Source organism: Vigna unguiculata, chromosome 4, assembly GCF_004118075.2.
Source record: "Vigna unguiculata cultivar IT97K-499-35 chromosome 4, ASM411807v1, whole genome shotgun sequence".
NCBI classification, from domain to species: domain Eukaryota; kingdom Viridiplantae; phylum Streptophyta; class Magnoliopsida; order Fabales; family Fabaceae; genus Vigna; species Vigna unguiculata.
Window position 1 is genome coordinate 30,216,391 of NC_040282.1, and position 27,485 is coordinate 30,243,875.

The window sequence follows — 27,485 nt, forward strand, 5'->3', positions numbered from 1 at the left end:
ATATATAATGTATTAAAGACTAACATAAAAAATTAAAAGTATATATGTTACATGATCTAACATTAAAGCAAAATGGAAATAGTTCTAAGCAAATATGGAGTTATCATACAATTAAAATTATAAGTAATGGTCCTATGGTCTACCATCACAAGGCTAAGCTACTACATAAGGAGGAGAAGTTGGCATAGGATTCTTTAATTGGATGTGCTGCAAAATAACTTTTATTTGCTCATTTTATTGTCACATATGCCCTTCTTGTTGGAGCATGCATTCACTTTATTTCTCATGATTTTTCATCAAGAGCTCTATCTTTTCTTCAAGTGTTCTTTACTTGGCATCCTTTGCCATAAGTTTAGCGTTTAATTTTTGAGTAGTTTCACACATTTCTTTTATTTGATGAACTACTAGAGTTTGGTTGGTAAAGTAAGCACCTATAGAAGTAGTAAACGTTTTACTTAATGCACCAAGTCCATACACATTGCCTTTTTATTTCCACCTCCAAATACAATAAAGTATATTTCATTGTCATCAATGGAGACGATATGACATTTTTATAAAGATGATCCTTCAAGCATTTGATGTTGTTGGGCTTCATCTCGATATTGCTTATATTTGTCCTAAAAATGAAGTAAAAAATGTGATTATTTTGAAGAAAACTTGTAACAAACATTAAATTAGAACTTAAAGTTTAAACATACGCAAGGTCACAGATCTTATCATGACCCATTTTCCAGTTGTTAATTTTTTTTTTGTTCTTTCTACAACCTCCCATGTAGTTGGTGGTCATTCTAGCTTCTTAATCTACATATATTTAAGCACAACAAAAATTGAATACGTATGTCTAATATATTGTATTTAAATTAAATATAAAATATAAATAGATACTAAGATTACCATTTTCTCAAACTGAGTTGTTGTAGATATGGAACCACTATAATATGTAGAGACTCCCTTCTCAACAGCCCGATTTGCCTTGGCAACAACACTTTTTGTTTTAGAATTTTGTAGAACTCCAATGTAGGCTGCTTGAACAATTGTTGGAATTCAGGTTCCTATATCTTGACTACTCCTAACTTTGTTCATCGCATTTTTCAGAATACTTGAGCCTTTTGTATCAAAAATTGATCTTATGACTCGCTCTTGTTTTGGATCCCACTTATACTTTTTCTACATGAAAATTAAGTTAGGAAACAAACATAGTAGAATAATAAAATTGCATTTTAAACGTAAACATAATTGGAATTACCTTAAACTCTCCAAATCATTTGTCTCGAAGTTCAATTCGAATTTTCTTCCAATTGGGGTTGTGTTCATCAAATTGTTGCTCGATGATTTGTAAGATTATAGTAGAAGGACCATTTGTTGGTGTAAATCTCTGTTCAAACATAATGTCAAAATGGTAGATGCAAATAATGACATGTCGAAGAATAAAAAATAAATTAAATTTTACTTACTCTTTTTTGTTAAGCATGAAGCCATGACCTTTGATTAACAACATTGTCAGACTCATACTTAGGTGCAACTAACCCTTGTATAGGTGAAGGTTGATTCATAGTGGGCTTTGTAGAAAAGGTGACAGGAGATGATTCTCCTATAAAATTATCAACATGATGCTCCTGCATTGTAGGAAGTGGGGGACCTTCACAAATAGGATGCGTAGATCAATTTCTTCTCCCCCACCACTGACATCAACAAGAGAATCTTGAATGAAGTCTAAATCAACATGTAGTAGTACTTGAAGTTGTAAAAGCTTATCATCTTAGTATGGAGTCTCATGCTCAACTTGATTTACTATATTATCAACAATTCTACTACGAGTTTTTGTCTTAATTACTCTATACCGACCTTGGTGACCCTTTGGATATTTGGTGTAATAAACTTTCTCTACTTGTTGTTCAAATATGAATGGATCATATGCTTTGTTATATTTTTGTGATTGCTTTACTTGAACGATTCCATACTTATCATCTACTTTAGTTTCTCTATTAGGAGTACTACCAAACCATTCACACTGAAAGAGAAGTAAATTCATGATTGTCAAGCCACTATACTCCAGTTGAATAATGTTAGACAATATTCCATGGAAATATGACCCTAATTGACCATAGAGGAATTCATGACTTCACCCCAAAGAACAATGTGAAATTTGTATCCATTGATAACATAAATATGCTATGATTCAACTTTTTTCTTAGGACCCCATGCCAAATTAACCAATAATGGATCTTGAATATTATTTTCTGGATTGAGAACCTAAATAAAAGATTTACATTATACTATGTCAATCTACATAGGAAATTTGTATAACTAGCAAATATGTAAACACCTACATATTGTTTGAACCATGTAGCAAAATAGGATGAAATGTCCCGACCAACTTCAAGTTCAGAAGTTGTTGGACTAATCTCTTGTAAATATTCAACATAAATACTGCAAAGAAGATATCAATTACTCAAACCCCACAAATTAACATAATTAACATGCGTGTGAAAGGAGTAAACATCATCTTACTCAATGTATGGTTGAACCTCTTCACAATTTTGAAGAACATACACTTAGGAAACATCATGTCTCTTTGGTTAAGATAATATGTCATGGATTTTCCAATTGCTCTTCCTAGATAATTGAAAATTGAAATGGAAGGATTACATGAAGAACCCTCACTTACTACAAGGTTACGAGTGATTCTAGTCCTTCTTGTTTCAACATGATCGCGATAATAAAATAAGGCAAATGTAGAGGTTTCCTCCACCAAGTGAGCTTCATAAATAGAGCCCTCCACCCTAGCTTTATTTTTTTCTTTCTTTTTTAGGGAATGTAAAAACCTAATAAAGAATGTAAATTGCATTGCTTAAAAAATGAAGGAATAAACAACAAATGTTGTAAAAGTGATTAGTAATTTTATACCTCTCAAATGGATACATCCAACCATATTGGATTGGACCACCAACTTTTGCCTCATAAGGAAGATGAATTGGAAGATGTTCCATGGATCAAAGAAGCCTGGTGATAATATTTGTTCCATTTTACACAACAACAGAAGTATATTTTCTTCCAAAATCCTTAAGTGTTCAACATTTAATGTTATGGAAGTTAATTCTATAAAGAAAAGACTTAATTCAACAACAACTTTCCAAATTGGTTTTGCTAATGAGTCAAAGACAATTGGAAGTAAACATTGCCTGAAAACATGACAGTCGTGACTTTTCATCCCATGTAACTTTCCTTTACTAAGGTCAACGCATCTACCTAAAGTGGAAATATATCTATATAGAAGAGTAAGTTCTTTAACCCATTCACAAATAGATACTCTTTGAGATTTGGTGAATCCATATGCTGCTTTTGGTTTGATAAGTTTGCTACGACCAATGTCTTTCAATTTTAGATCTTTTTAATTGCATATTTCTGCTACATCCAATCGAGCATTGTTTGCATCCTTAGTTTTTTCTTTGATATCCATCACAATGTCAAACACATTCATGACATTCTCTACTAGTGCATAACATCAATATTATGACGTAAAAATTGGGTTTCCTAATATGGCAACCTCCAAAATATACTTTGTTTCTTCCAATTATGTTTAATACCATACTCAGGAATATTCTCTTCTTGTAATTTAATGAATGGTGGTAATTGTACAACCATATTCCAAATACAAAAGTGGAAGAGGGGGGCAGTCTCAACAAACTTGTTCTTGAATGCCTTTTCATCCTTCCTAAATGGGTGATCAAGTGAAAGGAATTGACAGTGATAATCAAAATAGAAGATCTTGTGGTTATGACTAAGAGAGAATACCTTTGTTCTTTTTCATACATATGGGGCAAACGAATCTACCAGAAGTCATCCAACTTGATAACATGCCATAAGATGGGAAGTCATTCATTGTCTAGGTCAAAGTAGCTTTCATTGTGATATTTTGCCTCAATGACACATCATAAGTCAACATCCTTTCAATCCAGAGGATCTATAACTCATCTATAAGTGATTGTAAAAACACATCAATCTTATGCTTTGGATTTGAATGACCTATAATTAAAATTGTCAAAAACATAAATTCTCTTTTCATGCACATGGAAAGTAGAAGATTGTATGGAGTTAGGATAATTGGCCAACAAGAATAACTTTTTTCATATTGACCAAAAGGATTAAACCCATATGCACATAAACCTAATATGACATTTATTGGGTCTTGACTAAACTCTGGGTGCATTCTATCAAAATATTTCCAAGCTTATGCATCAGATGGATGACACAAAATAGATAGGTTCCTTTGATTCTCATTATGCCATCTCATTTGAGGTGCAATGGCCATTGAAGAGTATAGCATTTTTAGTCTTGGGATAATAGGAAAGTACCACACTTTTTTACAACAATCTTCTTTTCAATTCCTCCCCTGGTTATTATCTTATATCGATCCATTCCACAAATAGAGCAATTAGTCATGCTTTTATGAGAAATTTCTTTATAATACAACAAGCATCCTTTTGGGCAACAATAAATTTTTGTACAACCACAACCCAATTTTGCCACTAACTTCTTAGCTTCAAAAAAATTATTAATCATTTAATGATCTTTTGGCATAGTCTCCACAAAAGTTGGACCATTCTGTTGAAACATCCTTCAAACATATTATAATCAGATTTCAAGCTTAGAGCTTACAAAGAAGCTGACAATTATGAGTGATTCTCACATCCTTTCCACAAGGGTGCTTGTGCAACGATAAGCATGTCAAAGAACTTTTGAGTTTGAGGATCAGGTTCTTCATTCATGTACTCTGATTCAATTACACTTTCTACTTGCATACAATGGGCATTTAAGGGTCCAACATGATCCATGATCATTTAATAGAAATGATCTAATTTATCTCTTTGCTAACAAGTTCGATAATTTGCACTTTAAACATCCACTTGGACGAATTATGGCAATTCTTCACCATGAATTGTTTGTCAATAATAATTAGACATGAATCCCTCTTCATAAAGATCTAACCCAACTAATCCACATACTTGGAAAACTTTACATGTACATTTAACATAAGGACACCTTAACATTTCACTTGTTCTACAAACTTTTCTTAACCAATAACATATTGTAGGAACTCATACACTCCTTCTCTAAATTCATATGTCAAATGTTTATTAGCATCCAATCTTTTATACACCCATTTTCTACCTTAAGGGATTTCCATTAATACAAAATTACCACAACATAAAAGTCAATTTCTTTTAAAATTTTACATAAGTGCCTAAAAATGTCACAAATGAAATAACATGTAACATTTTATTATTTAATCAAATATTAGGTAATAACATATAACTAAAACATAAAATAATGAAATCAATCTTCATATCACAACATTTAATTTAAATTTAAATTGAACATGAATAAGATAAAATGCTAACTCAATAACCCACCTCTATTGGAGGTTCTCAACTCCTGAATGTTCTCTCTACTTCTATTTTCCCCAAGGCTAGGAAATTTAGTGAAACTTCGCACGAAAAACTTTCTCCAATTAAATGGTAAAGTGATAGGGAAACACTTAGAGAATCCAATACATATATTAATTAATATTATATATCAATTAAACTTTAGAATATGATACATACTAACATGGAATTCTTGCTAACATGGAATTCATACTAACATTTTCATACAATTATTGCCATTCAGTTTAATCAAGCAAAAGGAATTTAGAAATTACGGTATAAACTTTAAAGAATCTAGAACAAACATAATAATCATTGGTCAGAAAAGTTGTTTGAGATTCTATTAATTATTTATACAAATGGGGTTTCTTAGAACTATTAAAGTTATACCGGTAACATCCCGTCCGGATATTAAAAATTTAAATAATAAATCAAAGAAATAATAAAAAAACTTTAGTTATTGAAATATAATTTCCGGAAAACGCGAGAAATTTAAAACTTTATTACATTGATAAAACCAACTCAAATCCAATTTTTTTTAACCACAATACATTATCAAAATTAGTCTCATTATAAAGCCAAGTTCTATAATTCAAATGATTACAATAAAATCCTTAAAACTAATAAAATGATAAAATGTTGCCATAAAGTTTCCCAACTAGCCCACGCTTCGGCTTTACGCTCCACCAGAACTACCTACAACATCATCTACTCTCGTGTATCGTGTACACGATCATCGCCAAACACACGCAGATAAGGTGAGCTTAAAAATGGATAGAAACATATACAACAATTTATATAACAAAACACACACATCAAGGAACTTCATCCTTTGGTCTCATCTCACATGGCCGCCAACATGTAATCCACATTTTACATCTTTGATTGAAAATCTCAAGATATCGTTGCTGCCAACCTACAAGCCACCATTCGTAGAACACATGCGAGAACACTCGCTATTCTGAGCCACAACTAAAAGAATGTTCGTATTACCCTCCATCCTAAGCCACAACTCCAAGAATACTCCAACATTTGACCCTTGAGATATCGCCCAAAGCCTCGTAGACCACGCACATCCAAAGCAAGCAAAACACAATGTTTGCTTCATCAAAAATCGCCTGACGCTCCCCACGAGTTGCAAAGCGCAAAAGGTTTCCAGACCGCCTGGCGGGGGACACGTGCCGCCAGGCGCGAAGAACCTCTGATGCTACTCTTTTTACAAGTATCCCCTGGCAGGACAACCCTTATCGCCAAGCGCCACACGCTTCAATTCTCCATTGGTTTTGTAGATATCGCCCGGCGGTCAAACACCACCGCTAGGCGCTACACTAGTACGTGCACAATATTGATTTTTAAGCACCCAGAACAAAGTAAAATCAATCCATTCACATTTCATATAGATATTCCCCTTTTAAAACCATGCTAGCATTCAATTCTAACTTATGAATAACGCATGCTCAAACAAATATAAGCAGCAACACTCTAACAATTTAAACACATAATCCTATGCATCAATGCAAATTAATATTGACACACATGCATTCACCAATAACCAATTCTCCACATGTGACTAAACCAAAGGGACATTCAAATTGATAGAGACTTACCACATAACCCAATCATGCTTCATTAGAAGTTACTTGAATTATTAAGAGTTTATTCATGTATTTTAAAGACTCCAAAATAAGCAATCGTGCATAACATATATCTATCGCTAATGACCTCCAAATAAAATCTCCACCGTTCAAAGTGAAGAACTACATGTTATGGACCACCTGTCAAAATTTCACCTAAATCGACGGTTAACGAACCGAAAAATGCAGTTTTACGAAACCTGTGCAAACTAGAAAAATTGGTGGTGCCTAGCACCCAACAATTAAGAACATTGAGCCTGGCAGTACAGAGCCAGCGTCTGGCGGTTTCTGTTCTGCAAAAATACGAAAAATAACATTTTTTGTGAATCATAACACCACACATCTCTGGTATGGCGACTAGCGGCCAATTGGGTGCCGCCAGGCAGTTCCTGCAGTTCTAGGAATTCAGCAGCTCTGCCCTTGTGCCTACGAACCTCAACTTTTCCTAGTTTCCCCTGGCATGCGGATTTCCATCAATTTTCATGCAATCCAGCTTCTAATTATAATGATTCGAATCCTCAGCGCATCCATTATTAATTTTCCGAATTAGTTCAAACCCCAATTATTCTCGTAACATTCAACCCCAAGGATTTCAACTCTAACTAAAGTTCATAGCAGTTTTATCGACTTTCATCTCCAATCCCATGTAATTCCACTTACACGAACATCCACTGATCGATTAACGTTTAAAGAGGTTGTTTTCCTCAATCGATTCAACCAAGAACCCAAATTTCATTAAAATCGAGCAACGATGCTTGCGTCGCCTGGCGGGTCAATCACTACCGCTAGGCCCTTCATAAGAGAAACCTATAACTGAGTGATAAGTAACGTGTCGCCTGGCGATGAGCTAGGAGCCGCCAGGCAGTTCCTTGTAGGAACCCAGGAAATGCTCATAATTGGTATGAGTCGCCCGACAGCTTTGAATTCCCGCCAGGTGATTTTTGGAAAATTTCCAAAAACCCAGAATTTCAAATGTGACAACCATTATTCATACATATACATGCCATTCATAAAGCAATTAAATTTAAAACGCAAGAATAACGAGTTATAGCTCCCCTAACCTGGATTCCTTTGCTTAGTTTTGGAATCATTTTCAAGCTCTTGTGCACCACAACACAATCCAGCCCTTGTCTCTTTCCAAGCTTGCTTCCAATCCTTGTTATGCTCTAAAAAAAACATAATACTCTCCCCTTGCAACCCTTTCTTTTGGCAGCTCCAAAAACCCTCCCTTTTTTCCTCAACTAGTAACTTAATTAGGTGTTAATGAAAGTTAATGTTCCTAAAACGAATTTTGGCATTTAAATTAGCTTAATGGTCATTCAATGGTTGTCTTATGATGGTTTTCCATCCCTCCCTTGGCTGCTAGGTTTCTGGCTTTTCATATTCATGCCAAAACTAATTCTAGCAAATCTTTCTAGGCACTAACACAAAAAAGTCTTATAACGTCACTCATATAACGTCTGCACAGAAAAAAGTCCCACGTTAAAAATGACCAGTGGCATTTTTATAAATTATTTGACTTTTTTAATGTCTGCCCATTCCAACACAGACGTAATTTAACGTCTAACCCACAGTACCCTGACGTTATGTAAAAATTAACGTATGAGCTCTCTACCCCCGACTTAATTTAACATCTGACCCACTCTGCCCCGAATTAATTTAACGCCTGACCCACTTTGCCCCGACTTAATTTAACGTCTGACCCCATCTGTATCGACATTAAGTAACGTTTGACCATGCAGCCTCAACGTCAATTTTTGGGTTTTCTTTGCGCGAAACACAAAAACCCTAATTCTTTTGTCGCGCCACCAATTTTTCGCGAAGCTTCTCCGTCGGCGACCACCATTCCAAGCTCCTTCAGGTAATTTTCGAACATTTTTCACCACCAAACTTGTTGAGATTTGATTTTGGATTGATTTTAGGCGTTTTGAACTGAATATTTTCCGTTTTCATCTCCATTTGCAGTGTTTCGCGATCCCCCCCGTCGACGACCATTATTCTGACCTCCTCTAGGTGAGTTTCGAACATTCTTCACCACCAAACTGGTTAGGATTTGATTGTGAATTGATTTTAGGCGTTTTCAACCGAATATTATGTGTTTTCATCCCCATTTGCATCGTTTTGAGATTATTTTGTTTGTTATCTCTTTTTCATTGTATGTATATAATTCTTTGTATTTTTTATTTGCAATTATAATTTTTATCTTAGACTATTTTTTTATAGTTTTTTTGGCCTATTTCTTTTTTTAATTGAATTTTTATAATAATATTTGTAAAATTATGAAATAAAATTATATTTATTGTTATTTGTAAAATTGGATTAATTGTATTTGATTTTTTAATATTATTGTTGCATTAAATTTTATTTTATGTATGTAGATTTATTATGGATTCATTGTGGACCAAGGTCGATCTTCTGTCTATGGATTCATTGAACCTCAAACCATTCAACCTTCGGGAAACTCACATGACCACATCAAACTTTATTTGCAAAGATGGATGGTTGGGTCAAATAGAGAGATCTACTTTGCGCCATACATTGATGCGTATGTGTTTTTGCTAGTAATATTTTATGAAGTATTATTAATTATTTCTGCTAAGTACTTGTGATTGATGGTATGTATCACTGGCAACTATGTGTCATCATTCCAAGACAATGCATGGTTGTATGGTTTTATTTATGCCATAGGAAGATTCCACCTGCTTTGAAAAACATGTTACAAGAGTAAGTATTACTTTTTTCAATCCTAACCTATGTATCTACTTAATTATAAAAACTAACATGTTTTATGTTTCCAAAATTTCATTAGAATTGTGGGTAAGCCTAGAGGCCAACAACTTAAAGTATTATATCCAAAGGTTAGAACTCATTCAGTTTAAAGTTATTAGTTTCTATATGTCAACTTATGACTTTGATATGTGTTTATTTTATTTGTAATATTTAGTGTAACAAGCAAGAAGATTCATAGGAATGTGGATATTATGTCATGTCTTGAATAAGGACAATCATTCGAGCTGCAATTAAAGATGAATGGATAGAGATAATATATATATATATATATATATATATATATATATATATATATATATTTCACATGTTATAAATCATATCAAACTTTAAAGAATGATATTCATATTAGTTTGGTGTTATTTATATTAGTTTAGAATATATGTTGAAACTTAAGTGTTATTAGATATAACTGTAACTCCATAATTGTGCTGAAATTATTATGAAACTGTTCTGGGAATTTGCTAATTTTCAGTTGTGGGAATGTTGTAAAAATAGCCAATTTTTTTTTAAAAAAACAGAGTAGTTTGATGTTTGGTGGTGTTCTGACAAACGTTATTTAACATCTGAGCTTACCATGGCCGACGTTATTTAACGTCTCTCAGAGCCCAACAAAAATCAAACTTCTTTATTTTTTGGCTCCATTTAGCACAAAAATTGACGTCTGCTGCTTTTCGCCCCTTGCGTTGGATAATGTCGAACCTTATTGCCCCGACGTTAAGTGACGTTTGCTCTGTTTTTCGACGTTATTTTGACATCACCCTTTTCCATTACAACGTCGGTGTTTGGACAGACGTCAAAGGTCGAAAATATCGAACATTAAAAGACTTTTTCGTGTTAGTGAGGTCATGAATTGGATCCAAGTTTAGGGGAGATTATTAAATATACAATGGAGCATTAAGAACAAAATTGAAAGGCTGGTGGTCTATGAAAAAAAATTGACTTGTGAATAATGGAATATGGGGAAGTTAGAGAATACCTAGTTTAATTGGTTTCTTGTAGAAGAAAGTAGAGTGTTATATCATGATTGATCTATTTGCTCTCTTTGCTCAAAGTGCCTTTGTTATCCAGAAAAACCAAGTATCTTTCTTAGCCCAACCACATTACAACCTTTAAAATGCCCTTGTGATGTTAAGATGCTTGTGAATGTTTTTAGCTTTAGTGAAATAAATGGAGAAGTTGATTTGTGCATAAATGGCAATGATAAAGAGAGAAACATGCTTCCTTATACACTAGTAAGCTTGAGTGAAACACTTATCCTAGTGAGGAGTGGTTCCATTAGTTGATCCTGTTAACACTTTCTGTCAAAATTGTTCATCTCTTATATGTTTTAACAGGCATTCATAAACTAATTTTTATGAGCACCATAGCCGAAACTTAGCGACAAGCATTTTTCTTGTTAAAGTGAATCCAAAGAAGAGCATGCATGAATGACATCTAAATTGATTGTGTGGATTTGTTTTAGTTGTGAGACAATAGCTGAGTTGATGTCTTACTATGCCAAGTTACCTTTTTGCTAGAGGACAAGCAAGGTTCCGAGTTTGGGAGAGTTTATAATGTTATTTTTTATCATTATCTTATTCATATTTTATTAACAAAATCAAATCTTCTATAACTTTTAACCTTCTTAATCTTTAATTTTATCTTGCTTTTGTAAATAAATATATTTTGGGATTACACTAATCTAATTATACCACTAATTCTCATTTTTTGTGTTTAATTTAATGACAGGAAGTTTTGTTCCACTAATCCCTGTTTTTACATAAGCTGGACATGACCCTTTGGTTATCTTAAAACCTAATTCATAAAGTGAGTTTGTTTGTTAAAGGTTCAGGGGATTGAATTTTAATAAGGAAAGATAGGCTCATCCTATTAAGAAAACATTGTCGACATTAATATATTAATGAAAAGGGTGTGAGTTTATATATGCATGAGAGTAAAGTTGGTGAAATCTAATCCCAACAATAACATTTCATATCGTTTCTCATCTTTTCCACCATCTAAGTGTTTTAACTATCAAAGTTAATCTTTTCTTTGTTTATGCACAAATTTACTTTTTTTACACAAAACTCAAATTATGGAAATGTATATTCTTTAGTCTAAATTAGTTATTAATTACAAGATTATCTAATATTGCACGAGTATCTTTAGAAACGATAGTTTAGTCTTATCGGTTAATACTTCCAAGATTTGGTACGTTTGTCAAAGTGTTAACAATACCATAAACACAATGTATAACATCTAATCGAATGCTTTCAAACAAAAAATGTAAGCAATCTCAAACCATAATTTTCGAACGTCCAAATTAGCTTCTCTTACCTCTTAATCTCTACTCAACTCTATAAATTAAAAAGAAAATAAAACCCAAATAGTGACCCAAAACCAAAAAAGAACCTTAAAATGGCTCTAATAGCACATGCAAGAGGGAAAGGGGCAACTTCATGAAATTGAGAAATAGCTTATGGATGGAAGGCATAAATTTTCCTTACCTTTCTACGGTTCTTGATGATATTGGGGTGATTGGTTCTCAATTGCTTCCTAGAGGGAGTTCCTGAATCAAAAGAAGAGAAAGAAAAAAATGAGAATGAAAGAGAGGTTTGAAAGAAATGTCTACAAGAAAAGGAGAGGGTGTTTTAAAATGTTGAGGCGTCACATTTAAAATTGAAGTTAGAAAAAACAAATGAGATTAGATGTGAGATTCTTTTTTAAATTATAAAATACAAAAACAAATGCAATATAAGAGGTTAAAGATAGCCAATGAAAATGTTATTACGAGGTAAAATACGTAAAATGAGTATCATATATATAATTATATCATTAAAATTTCAACATATTTAAGATATATAAAATTAAAAATGTATAAAAAAATTAAATAATAAAATTTAGTAACAATTAGAGTAATAAAAATGTGAAATTAAAAGTCTAGAAAAATATGATAGACATGTAAGTGGATAGCATTTCAATTGAAAAAAAAAACGAAAAAACAAAAAATGTAAAACCCTAACCCCTACCTTTTTCCAAAACCAAAACCCTTCTTCTTTCTCCCTCTCTGAGCGAACAAACTTCCGTTGCCACCAATGCCTCAACCAAAAGCAACGCGGTTCCTCCTCCTCCTGTCCCGCCGCACCCCAACCCGGAACCGTCCTCCTCCTCCCAACCACCACCGCCAGCACCTCCGAACCATCTTTGATGGCACATTCAAGCCCGTCCGCGATCGCGGCCTGGATCACGCGGTGGAGCGCGAGAAAAACCTCAAACCCTTACTCTCCCTCAAAACCCTCATCAAACGCGAACCCTCCAAATCCCTCCCTCTATCACTCATCAAAAGCACCCTCCAATTTCCCTTCCGCCCCATCGAATTCATCCGCAAGTACCCCTCCGTCTTCGAAGAGTTCCTCCCCACTCCCACCCTCCTCCAACCCCACATTCGCCTCACACCGGAAACCCTCCGCCTCGACGCCGAGGAGCAGCTCGTCTACCAATCACACCAGTTCAAACACCAATCAGCTGACAGGCTCTTGAAACTCTTGATGATTGCGAGAATTCACAAAATCCCACTGCCACTCATTGAGCACTTGCGTTGGGACCTTGGCCTACCGGATGACTACACCGAGACGGTTGTACCGGAGTTTCCGGACTGCTTTCGAGTTGCAGACGGGTTCCTGGAACTCGTCTGCTGGAGCCACGACCTGGCGGTTCCGATTCTCCAGAACCGAAACAAGAAAGATGAATTTGATGGCCAATTGGTGTTTCCCGTGCAGTTTTCTACTGGTTTTGAGATGGATAAGAAGTATGAGAAGTGGTTGAGGGAGTGGCAGAGGTTGCCTTATGTGTCTCCTTATGAGAATGTGTCTCATTTGTCACCTACCAGTGATGAGTCTGATAGGTGGGTTGTGGGTGTGTTGCATGAAATTCTTCATGTTTTTGTTGGGAAGAAAATTGAGAAGGATAGTTTGTTGGAGTTTGGAGAGTGGTTGGGGTTGAGGTCGAGGTTTAAGAGGGCGTTGTCTCAGCATCCGGGGATTTTCTATGTGTCTAGTAAGGTTGGGACCTATACTGTTGTTTTGAGAGAGGGGTACAAGAGGGGTGCGCTGATTGAGGATCATCCGGTTATGAATTTGAGGAATCAGTATGTTCATCTGATGAATAGTGTCAGTGAAGAAGGGAAAGTGGGTAAGGTGGTTCAAGGAAAGGGTGGTGTGCATGAGGCAGAGGCTAAAGCCGTTGAAGTGGGTGAAGGAGGGGGTGAGGGTGATGAGGAAAGTGTGGGGGAGCATGAAGAAGAGGCATGTGAAATTGAGGATGCCAGTGAAACCGATGTTGATGATGATGATGATGAAAGGAGGTCTTGGAGAGGTAGTCAGAAAATTGCTCCTGGTAGAAGGGAGAGGGACTACGGGAAAGTAAAGTTAGATGTTGACAAGCCTTTGAGGGATTCTAGGAGGGAAAGATTGAATCTTAGAGATTCTGGGAGGGAACGATCTCCTTTGAGAGATTCTGGGAGGGAAAGATCACGTTTGAGAGATTCTGGGAGGGAAAGATCGCCTTTCAGAGATTGTGGAAGGGAAAGATCACCTTTCAGAGACACTCAAATGGAACGATCAGCTTTCAGAAATTCTGGAAGGGAAAGGTCGCCTCGGGGCGATTCTCGAAGTGAAAGGTCACCTTTGAGAGATTCTGGAAGGGAAAGGTCGCCTCGGAGCGATTCTCGAAGGGAAAGGTCACCTTTGAGAGATTCTGGGAGGGAAGGGTCGCCTCTGAGCAATTCTCGAAGGGAACGAATACCTTTGAGAGATTCTGGGAGTGAAAGGTCGCCTATGAGAGATTCTCGAAGGGAAAGATCAACTGGGAAGCATACACAGAAAACCGGGGAGAAGAATTCGTTAGAAGTTTCTGAAAGAAGACCAGTGCGAGGTGGGCATGTAAAGAAGTTGAGAACCCACAAGAGAGATCAAGATCCTCTAAAAGCAGCAGAAGGTCATTAACCAGCAAGAAAACCCCCTGTTTTCTAAGGATTCAATTTTGTCTGTGGCAACTTACATATTTTGGTATGTGGTTCCTGCTCTTGGCCCTTCCCTGTTATTAGTTTGAAACTTAAGGTTGCATTTTTTTGAATGTTTTGTTCTTGCTGCTGTTTCTTCATGCAATACAATGTTAGGACCTATAGTTTAGTGATGGTCACTGTACTGGCCGTGCCATAGGTTCTTGGGCTAAATATGTGACTAGCTTTAGTGGTTTTTTTGTAACAGCAAAGAGACTAATGTTATATTGCAAATGTGTTATCTAGGTTGCATTTCTTTGAAGTAACTTTTATTTTTAAGGAGGTCTCGTGGCTTATGTATTGATTTTGGTTAGGCAATTGCTTGTATTTTGGTGTAAAGCACATTATTTTTTTAAAGGGGATTCCAAACAGATGGGCATAGACATTTGGTAGCTTGTTTCTGTGGCATTTTATTTTTGTTGTTTTATTTTCCTTTTTATTTGTTCTGCATACTCCCTTCTAAGCTAAATTATAGTTTTGTTCTTATGTTTTATTTCTTATAGGGAGAAAGATGTTTATCAGAGAGATTACAGAAAAGGGACAGTAAATATTTTTTCAGTATATAAGCAGTTAGACATTCAACAGTTTAAGGATGTTCAGTGAGTTACAAAGGGATAATCTCTTCATTTTAGTCGCCAGTTGTTCTGGAGGTGCAAGTATCCTTTATGGAGAATTCTATTCTGCCCTTGTACACACCCTACCATTTTTTTTTACTCTGGTTAACTACAATCAAGAAAAGAATGTACTTGAAAGATTCTTGGAGACTCTATGCAATAGAATCTGCATCCTCATTCACTGTGATAACAATTTTTATATATGTTCCATATACATGGATACATGGATAAAGAGAAATGGGAAGAGAGGGGATATGCTGATCTTTAAGTTGATTAGGTGTTTCACTGTTTGGAGAGAGGTATGTTATGAATAGAAAACATCTTGCAAAACATATTGCAACAAAATGATAGGATTTTTGTTATAATTTCTTACTTTTAAAATAATGAGATGACTGAACATGTTAATTGAATTAGAGTGAGGACATGTAGAAGAACAACAATAGTTATAGGGTCTTTCCAATGGAGTGTTAAACTACTAATGATAACGGCTAGTACTGTTGTGAGTGTTTTCATAGAATGTAATCAGGTGGTTGCAAACAGCACAATATCCTTACCATCCATAAAATTATAAAAAATCTTGGTGTTGATAAGAAAATCGGGGATGGATAAGTAATGAGTAATGCTCGGCAAGTTATGCAGTGATGCTCAAAGATCACTATATTCTTGAACATTGTCTTTGTATTCTTATTTATAACATTTATAATTAAGCATGATATTTGATAATGATAATTTAGGTTAAACAAGTATGAACTAATTGACTGGGAATACCTGAGATATCTATGATAGTTGGCGTGCACTATATATTCTCATAGAGAAGAGTTATATCTTGTTTTCTAGTTCAAAAAACTGGCTACTCAAATGAGTTCTAAGAGAAACTTACAATTGATTACAAGAGTTATCTTTCTTGCTGCTCAGTTTTACTGAGAATAGTCGATTGTCGACAAGAAAAACTGTTTCCTTCTTACAGAACGAACAATGACTACTATATTAAAATAATAGCCTAACTTTTAACCCTAGGTTTCATTTTCTACAAGATAAAAATGGAAAGAACTGAGAAGTAAAGGTGAATAAAAGATAAAGTAAAGTAGATTGGCATATAAATTGGACTTACCTGCGGATAGTAAGGTTAATGCAGTATTCCATATAGTAAACTCTAATCATTCACAGTTTGGGATTTCAAAGCCCTGAAGAAACTTTTTCCTTGTGGAATTTAGAGTAAGATGCAGAACTTTACTCCCACGAGTGAAGAAGCTTCTTTTGAAATTTGGAGAACCAGGTACAACAGGACCATGACGATGTTGTTCCGTGCTCCACCTCGGTAATGTTATTACTAGCAAAACATTTTACGTACACATGCAACTGACAAAACTCTAAGGCCTTATGGAGCAAGACAAAGCCCAACAACTGCTCTGTACTTTGGGCTTTAATCCAAACCACAGCAGAAAATAAAAATACACATACAATTTGAAGCTCATTTCTTCCTACACCTCTCTACCTTCATAATTTCAACTTGCATTCTAAAAATTTTTGTGTTCTGAAATATATATAATCTAAAACAAAATTTTTTTATATTGTTTATTATACAGAATATAAAATAAAAAATATATTTGAATTAATAATCTGAAATACAAATATACTTTAGATTGTATAACTCAAAATACAAATAATTTTTATATTTTAGATTGTCCATTGTATTTTAGGGTTTAGATCGTATATTTGGAATAATTATAAAAGATGTATTCAAAATTATGTATTTTGGAATGTAAAATTAATATTCTAAATTATAAAATTAAAATATAAAAAAATTATGGGATTAAGGTTGAAATTACGGAGGTACAAGATGAAATTGGCCAATGGAAATGGACAATGGACTATATTGAATTTGTCCTCATTTCAATGTGCTATGTCACTGGTCCAAATCGAAAACACAGTTAAAGTTGAGTGAATGATTTTCCAAGTTCAAATGTATTTCTCTTTAAATTTCAATTTCCACTATAAAATTCAAAAGTTGATTTTTCGTAATGAGGATGACATTGGTGTGGGTTTTGATAAGATGCATGCATACCCATTTCTGTATATATATATATATATACATTTTAATAAAGTATCAATCATCATAATCATCATATACGTGGATGTTATGTATATGAAATAGCTTTGAGCCCTTTTTCTTTTTTGCTTTCTTAGAGGACTGAATAAACCTTTTCTTAGATTCATAATTATAAATACAAGTATTAGACAATCTATTAACAATTCATGTTTAGTGTTTTCAATTTTTAACATCAAAATAATGTTTAGTGTTAGTATTAGCTTTTAATTTAAAAATTATATTAGATATATTTGTATCCATATTCATTTCCATAATATTGTCATTAAGCCTTGAGTCCAAATTTGTAATTAATTTTTTTCACTATTGTATTATGTTGAATATCAATAATATATTGGGACCTTAAAAATATTTTTAATATATTTTAACATATCAAAATTAGTTTGCAGAAAATCCAAATTTCTTAGATAAGTTTACTCTTTATTTAGATTTTTTTTTTTGCATACATATGAAAAAAAAAAACTTTGCAGAAATTCAAATTTCTTAGATAATATTTCTCTTTATTTAGATTTTTTTTTTTTTGCAGGTATTTACTGATTCTGATTCCAACTGTTATCCCTCTTTGATATAGGTGACTCTTAATTGAATTGAAAGGTTCTAGTTTCATATCTTATATAAATGGTGGAACATTGAATGACTATTGTGTGCATGAACCTTCATATATTTTATTGCTTATCCTCTCTAAACTATTCTGCTACGATGTATGACATGACAACATGTGCACCAATAAAATATAACCCTTTGTTTTATTACTTGAACAATGCATGTTATTATTATTATTATTATCATAAAATTATTATGCAGTGCACACCGCTGAAATGCTTTTGCAAGCTTTTTCCTTTTTGATTCCAAAGTGTTGTGTTGATTTATTTATGCAGTTTTCTCTCAACCAAAGATCTAGAATGGAATGCCAGCTTACTATCTTTGATTAGAAGATGCTCTTAATCTATTCTCATGTATTGTTTAGAAGAGGAAAAAAGAAAGAGACAGAATATTTTCAACTTCAAAATTAAGTGGAAGAAACAAACAGACAGAATATTTTCAACATTAAAATTAAGAGGAAAAAGAAAAGAATAAAACTCATTAATCTTTTTATATTTTTCCTTGCTTTAATATTTTACAGCCAAACATATACAATAATATATTATTATTATTATTATTATTATTGTTGTTGTTGTTAATTCTTTTTTCTCATATATAATTTTTTTTTTCAAATTAAATGTTTACTACAAGAAAATCTTCAAATGATTACCAATTTTATCGACAAAAAATAATTAGTCACTACAATAGTCAATTTAGATATCAATTTATAAACTAAAAATTATCGGTAACTAAAATAGTTTTTAAATTAGTTACTATAGTGAATTGGTTTCTAAATTTACAACTAATATTAGCTACTAAGATTTTAGCTACCCAAAAATTGATTTTTAAATTTGTATCTAAATTGATTGTTAATTGGATAAATTTAAAGACTAATTTTTTTGTAGTTAAAACTTTGATAACTAATGTTAATGACAAATTTAGAGACCAATTCACTATAATGACTAATTTATAAATTATTTTAGTTACTAATAATTTTTAGTTTATAAATTAATACTTAAATTAGTTATTACAGTAACTAATTATTTTTTATCTCTAAAATTAGTTTGATCATTTAAAGTTTAAAACATGGTAAGTCTAGTTTTTTTGAAACTAACAGAAAACGAGTTCTTAAAATGTTAAATAAATATGAAAATTTAAATATGTAACATCACTCTAATTTTAAATATATTATAATATTACACTTAAATCACATATTTTTTAAAAAATTAATTTATTTTATTGAAAGATTACACTTTATTTTTACTTCTTTCTAAGTATTAACATGATAACTTCATATATACTTTTAGGGTATGATGCATATTTTATCCATTGTTTTTCTTTCAATCTAAATACAGTGAACATAGCTGCATGTCACAATGAATTTGTATATATGAATGCTTCTTGTTATCACTGTCAGTCACAGGAAAAAGGTTCAATGCTTTTCTGAAACTGATCTTCACGCGTGCACTTTATTATGCTGGACTTCAATCAGAATTAAGTAATCTTAATCACAAACAAATAAAAAGAAATTATAAACAAATAGTGCTTTTTTATTTTCTTTAAATAATATCAGCATGAACCTTTAAGAACAATACATGTTATGGCAATTAAAATCAATAATAATATTTAAAGCATTTATAAAACACGTTGCAATAATATTTTATTGCATGGTTTGTAATTTACTCTCTTTAGCAAGCATAGGATTTTTATATGCTAAAGTTCATTTACACCTGCGATCAACATTAAAAGTTACACACTTTTAAAAAAGTTTACTACAGTTTATGTAAAACCCTCCAATTTGGTAACTTTTCGAACATTGAAGTGATATCAATCACATCCATTTTCTTAATAGGGGTAGCACATAAATCATAACGAATCATGTTTTCTTAAAACTTTAAATGTTCTTTTTTCTCTTGGGTGTGTTCATGTCAGTGACAAAAATGTATTTGGAAGAAGAAATTGTATTAAAAATTGTATCAAACTACTATTAAGTTGTTGATTCAAGTTATATTCAAAATGTATTTGGAAGAAGAAATTGTATTAAAAATTATTAATATAATAAATTTTTTAACAGACGTTAGTTAACAATGAAAATTTTAGATATTTGTATGAATGTCTAGAACAAATTTGAAACTACTAAATAAGTTAGAACAATTTATACTATAGTTGCTCTAAATCTTTTGTGGTTTAAGTTTTATGGAATTAGATTCTTTTGAAGTGAGATATTTTTAAAAGTGAAAAAAAAACTGAATATAATTGTAAAACAATACATATACATATATTATTATAATCTCAGTTATTATATCTTCATTTTTGTTTTTGTTTTTAGGCGAGCCTTCTCAAATCAAACTAAATAACTCATATAAATTAACTCACTCACAAATTAAAAAGTACATTTAGAAAAACTATATATAAAAATCTTTATACTCATGAGTTAATTTTAACTAGTAAAGAAACTCATTTATTCTTTTCATATTTGTATCTTTTAGACATGTATGATAAAATTTGTTGAAAGATGTACTAAATGAATATTTTGGTGCATAAAGTTGTAGAAAAGGAGGGTTTTTTTGTTTGTGGGAAAAGAACAGGAGAAAATGACCCTTTGATTTGTCTTGTTGCTGTATAAGGCCTTGATGAATCCATTCCTTTGGCAGAAATGTGTATTTTTCTTTGTTGGTGGCTTTTGACAATGATTGCATAAAGACACTTCACTAGTGCTGCACTCAAGGCTATCCTAATCAAATCAGATATTCCCATATTCTTCACAAACATCTATATATTTCTTATATCATTATAACTCCCATTTTCTTCTTCAGTTACAACCCTTCTTCTTTTCACTATAATTGCAAGTAACTTTGATCATTTTATTTAGAATCAAAATATATATATATATATATATATATATATATATATATATATATATTTGTTTGTTTCTCTTCCCAATCCATTTCTAAAGATGATTTTTTTATATGTTGATCCATTTATCAAGCTTTTATGGCCTTCTCATTTTCATTTGCCCCATATTAGTGTATATCAAGGGTATAAATTTGATACTTGATTCAACTAGTTTAGAGTCTAGTCTTTATTGTTGTTTTTGTATATCAGAAGAAAAAAACAAAGGTAACATAGAAAAAAAAAGTTTTTGTATATTAGAACAGGTGATAACATCAATATATATATATATATATATATATATATATATATATATTAGTGTAGAAATTAAAGAAACATGTGAAGAAGGGAATTGTATATTATTGATTCTGTAAAAATTGTTACAAGAGGTGTATTATATAATACACTAAGCTAATTTTAAAAGTCACAAGTAAATGAGCTTAAAACATGGGCCTACCCTAACATCCCCTCAAAATCACAATGCCAAGACTAAATGCATTGAGAGTTTGTTAAATAAAAAATGTAAACATAAAACAAAGTGCGACTTGGTAAATATATCTACAATTTATATAGTCAAAAGAACAAATGGTAAATATATAATGTCAACTTGAAGATGATGACGAGTAAATTGACAATCTGTTTGAATATGCTTGGTTCACTCATGAAAAACAACGTTGTAAGCAATATGAATAACATTTTTATTGTCACAATGTAGAGACGTAGGATCTTTCAAATAGACACCTATATCTGCAAGTAACCAACGCAGCTAAATAATCTCACAAGTAGTCGAAGCCATGGCGCGATACTAAGCTTTTATTGATGATCAAGATGTAACATCTTGTTTCTTATTCTTTCATGATATAAGTGAATCATCAAGAAAAAATACACCACCCAGTAGTAGATTTTCAATAATTATGATCACCATTCCAATCTGCATCACAATAGACACATAAGTCTAAAGATGACATAGAACAAAACAAGACAGACTAAAACTGAGTGCCCCGAAGATACACGAGAATACGAAGAACAACATCCCAATGAACTGTTGTTGGAGTTGAAACAAACTGACTAACAATGTGAACAATATGTGCAATGTTTAGACAAGTCAAAGTTAGATAAACTAGACTCCCAACAATAGTTCGATATAAAGTAGAACCAATTAAAGGAACACCATCTGATAGGGAATATCGTACACTTGTCTCAAGAGGAGTATCAACAACCTTGTCAATAAGCCGAGCACGTTCAAATAGATCAACAATATACATAGACTAAGACAGAAGATGACCTTTGGAAGAAGAATAAACCTCAATAACCAAAAGGTAACGCAATACACCCAAATCTTTCATAGCAAAACAATGGGATAATGCATTTTTTAAAGATGCAATTTCATCAAAATCATCATCAGTAATAATCATATCATCAACATATAATGATAGCAAAATACTTTCTGCATTGATTTCCCTAACAAATAAAGTAGAATCATGATGACTAGCAACACAACCAAGAAAAAAAATTAATGTAGAAAACTTATGAAACCAAGCACGAGGTGCTTGATTAAGACCATAATGGGCATTTTGAAGTTTGCAAACTTCACCATATCACCACATTTGTGAGAGACATCTAGTGGTGGAGTCATGTAGACTTCTTCATGTAAAACCTCATTCAAAGAGACATTCTTCACATCCATTTGAAAAATCTTTCGTTGAAAAATAGAAGTGACAACAATCAAGTTATGAACAATAGTCATTTTTGCCATAGGAGAAAATATTTTCTCATAATCCATGTCATACTCTTAGGTATAACTTGCAACAACAAGTCTAACTTTATACCTTTCAACTAAGCCATCTGATTTTATCTTGATTTTGTATACCCATTAAGATCCAATAGGAAGTTTTCCTGGTGACAATGGAACTAGATCCCATGTATGGGTCTGATGTAAAGCAATAAGTTCCTCAACCATAACATTCTGCCAAAGTGGATCACAGACAACCTCTCTATATGATGAAGGCTCATGAAGACGATAAATAAAGGTATTAAAAGCAACAAATGAACAAGAATAAGAGGAATAAACAAAATCTTGTAGTTGAGGAGACTTACAATTACGACTAGATTAAACACGTGGTAGAGGAACCATAACCTCAAAAGATGATTGAACAAGCATAGTAGGGGAATCAACAAGTACAACCTCTAGTGCAATGTCTTTTAACTGGTTCTAAGACAAGTTCTGGAGTTGGTACGGAAGTAGGTGTAATGTCATCAATATCAAAATGATCAATTTTAATATCAGATATAGTCAAATAATGTGAGCTAGTTGGAATAAAAAAGAATGAAATATGTTCTAAAAACACAATATGACAGGAGACATACAATTTTTGGCTAACTGGATCAAAGCAACAATAACCCTTTTGACCAAAACTATATCCTAAAAAGACACACAAAGCAAACTTAGCTGATAATTTAATACGCTTAACATGTGGTTTTAGAACAAAATAGGTACATCCAAATACACACAAAGTAGAGTAATTAGGTGCATGACCATACAATTTTTAAAAAGAAAACAAACCAGAATTATGTGAAGTCGGGATCTGATTCACAACATGAGTTGCTGTAAGAATAACTCCCCTTAGAAGAGACTTGGAACATCAACAAATAACAAGAATGATTTTGTAGTCTCAACAAGATGATGATTCCTTTCAGCAATGCCATTTGGTTAAGGAGTGTCAGTGCAAGAGGTCTGATATATAGTTCCATTAGAGGCAAATAAAGTGGTAAGAGCATTAAAAGTGTATTCAACCCCCAAGTTACAATGAAAGGTTTTTATGGTAATAGAGTGTTGAGTCTTTATAGGAAAAGGTCCACACACACTAAAATGTACAAGATCAAAAGTAGCAAAAGAAGAAATACTTTTATTTAAAGGTAAAGCGAAAATTTTTGTCAATTTACAACCACTACAATAAAAAATATCATGACTATCCAAAGTACCCAAGACTCAAGTAGACACTAAAAACTTTAAACAAGATGCATAAACATGACATAAACGAGAATGCCACAAATAAAAAGGTGAACAAGAAGAAGACAAATGAAACGAATATAAATTCACACTAGAGGCTGCAACTATTAACTCATTAAATTGATTCAAGACATAAAATCTACCTTGCCTACAACCTATCCCAAACACCTTCTAAGATGTGTGGTCCTGTATAAAACATCCAGATTGCAAGAAATACACATTATATCCAGAATCACAAGATTCATAGCAAGACCAAGTGTGTAGTAAACATTAGATAAAGACAAAGATAGTGTGACAATGATCCAAATACCTGATAATGAAACTGAATCACCGTTAATAATTGTAATTGACATGAATGAGTTAGGTGATAACAGAACAAAAATAAGGCAAATGATATGAAATATGATTAGTGGCACCTCAGTCAATGATCCATTTGTCAGAAGATATATTTGGTGATGATGTACCTTGAGATTGCAAGGTTGTGTCGGCCTGTGACTAGAAAGCAAGTATAATTTCCTTTGCTAATAATTCATTAACAACATCATCACTAAAAGGTAGAGGGCTATGATGAAAAAGTTGAACCACACAAACTTTCAAAATCACTACATAAGGCCATAAGAATTGAACCAAATGTTGTGATTCCTTATAAGTAATATAGGGTGCAAAAGCACTCAATTCTACAAGCTCAGTCAAGGTAAGTTGATCCCATAAGGTTTTCACGGTAAAATAAAGGTCCTGAATGCTCATGTCATTTTTTGTTCAGTACATGAATATTTGTCTCAAGTTGATACTATTTGGAAAAATTAGACTGTGTATACAATCTAGATAAGTGATCTCATACCTCTTCCATAATATCATATTTTTCCAATTGAGCGTCAATCGAATGCATGATAAAATTATTGACCCAAGTGATATTTTTATAGTTGTCAACTTCCATACCTCTAAAGTAGTAGCATAGTCATCAGCTTGACTGTCAATAGAAATTTCCTTAACACTTGAAACATAACCCCACATGGACTTTCCCCGAAGAAATTTTTCCAGAACATAACTCTAGTAGAAATATTTTTTACCACCCAATTGCACACTAATAAACTGAAGAGAAATCATCTTTACGAGTAGTCATAACAAATCGAATACAAAACAGAAATACGAACCACACAATGGAAGCAACAAACAAAACATAATAGAAACCCAATATTAGAGGATTGCAAATACCTTAAAATGGTACAAAGAACATGGTGCGAAACCTCCAAAAATTCCTCAAAGTAGAAAACGAAATAGTGATCAAATGAAACAAAGTATGTAGAAAACTAATAAAACCTGGTGAAATGTCTAAATAATAGCAAAAGAGACTTAGGGCTTAGGGTTTAGGGTTTAGGAAAGATGAATTGCAATAATCTCTTGTTAATCATGGATCATTTGGGGCTTTTGATCCTAAGTAGAAATTAATGAAATATATGAAGAAGGCGATTTTGTATTATTGATTGTGTAGAAATTGTTACAAGAGGTGTATTATATAATACATGAAGCTAACCTTAAAAGTCACAAGCAAATGGACCTAAAATATGGACATATGCTAACAATTAGAAGAGAAAAAAATTATTTTGTATATTTTCTTACTCAATTTCTTACAATTACCCACAATAGCAATATTGAAAAAAAAAAACTAATAGACATAGAAAATTAGTGATAAGAGCATAAAAAGGGAAATTAACATCATTTCATCCCCTCGCCATACTAGTAGAAAAATTTTAATATAAGTTTTCAATCAATCAAAATTCTTCAATCCTAGAGTTATGCAATTTTTGGCACTTCTTATCTTTTCATTATTATGTGGATCAACCTCTTCATGGTCATCATGAGTTGTTTCACCAATTAACTTTGTTTACCTCTTTATTCTAGCCTTTGTCACCTTTGTTTTTTATTCATTTGTTATGTTTGTCATTAAAAAAACCTTGTCCTCAATGTTGAAATTCATGTATGCTTTAGTTAATAGGGCATGAACCTCCCAAGTGACATGAGATATATGTATAAGTAATATTAATTATCTCGTGGTAGAAGGGCAGGTGGATTAAGTCACAATCGTATCATAGTAGTTGAGTTGCTCCACTCTTAAGTACAAAAAGTTGCACCCTAATAATAAAACTTTTGGTCTGACGATAAACACTTGATTAAATAACTAGTATTAAAGTCAAAGTCACGAGTTTGATCCCCAACAGGACAATTATTGAGGGAAAGATTGTTGCAGATGACATCAATTGTCTCATGACGGTGGCTAAGTCATAATTGAATCATGGAATTTAGGGTGTTACACTCTTAAGTAGAAAGGGTTTCACCTAACTATCAATTATTACTTTGGAACTAGAGGTAACCTCTCACGACAATATGTCCACTCCTTCTTATGGGTGAAAATGTTCTCCTTTACAAGTTTTAAATTGATAAAAGTGGAACATTAGATGTACTTCACTAACAATGTGCCACCAATTTGAAACTCACGATTTTCTCTTGAAGTCTTCCCACTTCTTTATATGTTGTTGAGCCTTAAAGACACTGTGTTTTAGTTTAATGAGAATCACGCCCTTGGTACCAATTGTTCCTAAACTAAATTTGGATCAATATTATTCATAGAGTATTTTATAAGAGTATGAGGATATCTACCATAAACAATCTTAAAAGGGATCATGCAAATATTGTGTTGATAAGAAGAATTATACATTTTTACATCCAAGGAAGTAACTTAAACCAATCTTTGGGGAAATCATAAGTTAAACATCTCAAGTACATTTCTAAACACTTATTCAATACTTTAGACTGACCATAAGATTGTGGGTGATATGCAATGGGTATATTTAAGGAAGTTCCAATTAATTTAAAGAGTAAGATTAATTGGTAAACTATTTTGAAAAATGGAAGAAAAATAAGGATCATGGTGGTACAATTACTTAATGTGATGAAAACCTAGGTATTGAGTGGCTAAGGTAGAAAGAAGAGTACATCGGCAAGATAAAGTAGCAGCCACTATGTTAGATTTACCTTGCTTATGTTTGATCACATATGGAAATTGTTCAAGAAATTCTACCCATTTAGGATGGTGCTTGTTAAGCTTACTCTGGGTTTTTAAATATTTAAGAGATTCATGATCAATATGGATCACAAATTCTTTTGGAAGGAGATAATATTGGCAGGTTTGTAAATCACGAACAAGTACATACATTTCTTTATCATAGGTAGAATAATTGACTTGACCACCTTTAAGTTTCTCACTAAAATAAGTAAATGTGGTGGTTGCCCTTCAACAAAACAACCTCAATGCCTACATTGGAAGCATCACATTCAATTTCAAAAGATTTAGCAAAATTAGGTAATGATAAAGCAGGCACAACAATTAATTT

At 32.7% G+C, this 27,485-nt stretch overlaps 1 protein-coding gene and 1 long non-coding RNA gene across 2 annotated transcripts; one reads left to right on the plus strand and one right to left on the minus strand.

Annotated features, from left to right (window-relative positions):
- Nucleotides 1-295: 295 nt before the first annotated feature.
- On the minus strand, nt 296-12,963 carry LOC114182245. Its single transcript, XR_003604050.1, has 5 exons — nt 12,859-12,963; nt 12,337-12,398; nt 1,247-1,375; nt 895-1,167; nt 296-617 (listed from the first exon to the last, which is right to left on the minus strand). It is a non-coding gene; the product is annotated as an uncharacterized LOC114182245 (long non-coding RNA).
- Nucleotides 12,861-15,685, plus strand: LOC114182244 (protein WHAT'S THIS FACTOR 9, mitochondrial). The gene is made up of 2 exons (XM_028069064.1): nt 12,861-14,895; nt 15,392-15,685. Exon 1 carries the CDS (start codon nt 12,925-12,927, stop codon nt 14,830-14,832), a length of 1,908 nt encoding a protein of 635 aa, XP_027924865.1. The 5' UTR covers nt 12,861-12,924; the 3' UTR covers nt 14,833-14,895; nt 15,392-15,685.
- The last annotated feature ends 11,800 nt before the right edge of the window (nt 15,686-27,485 follow it).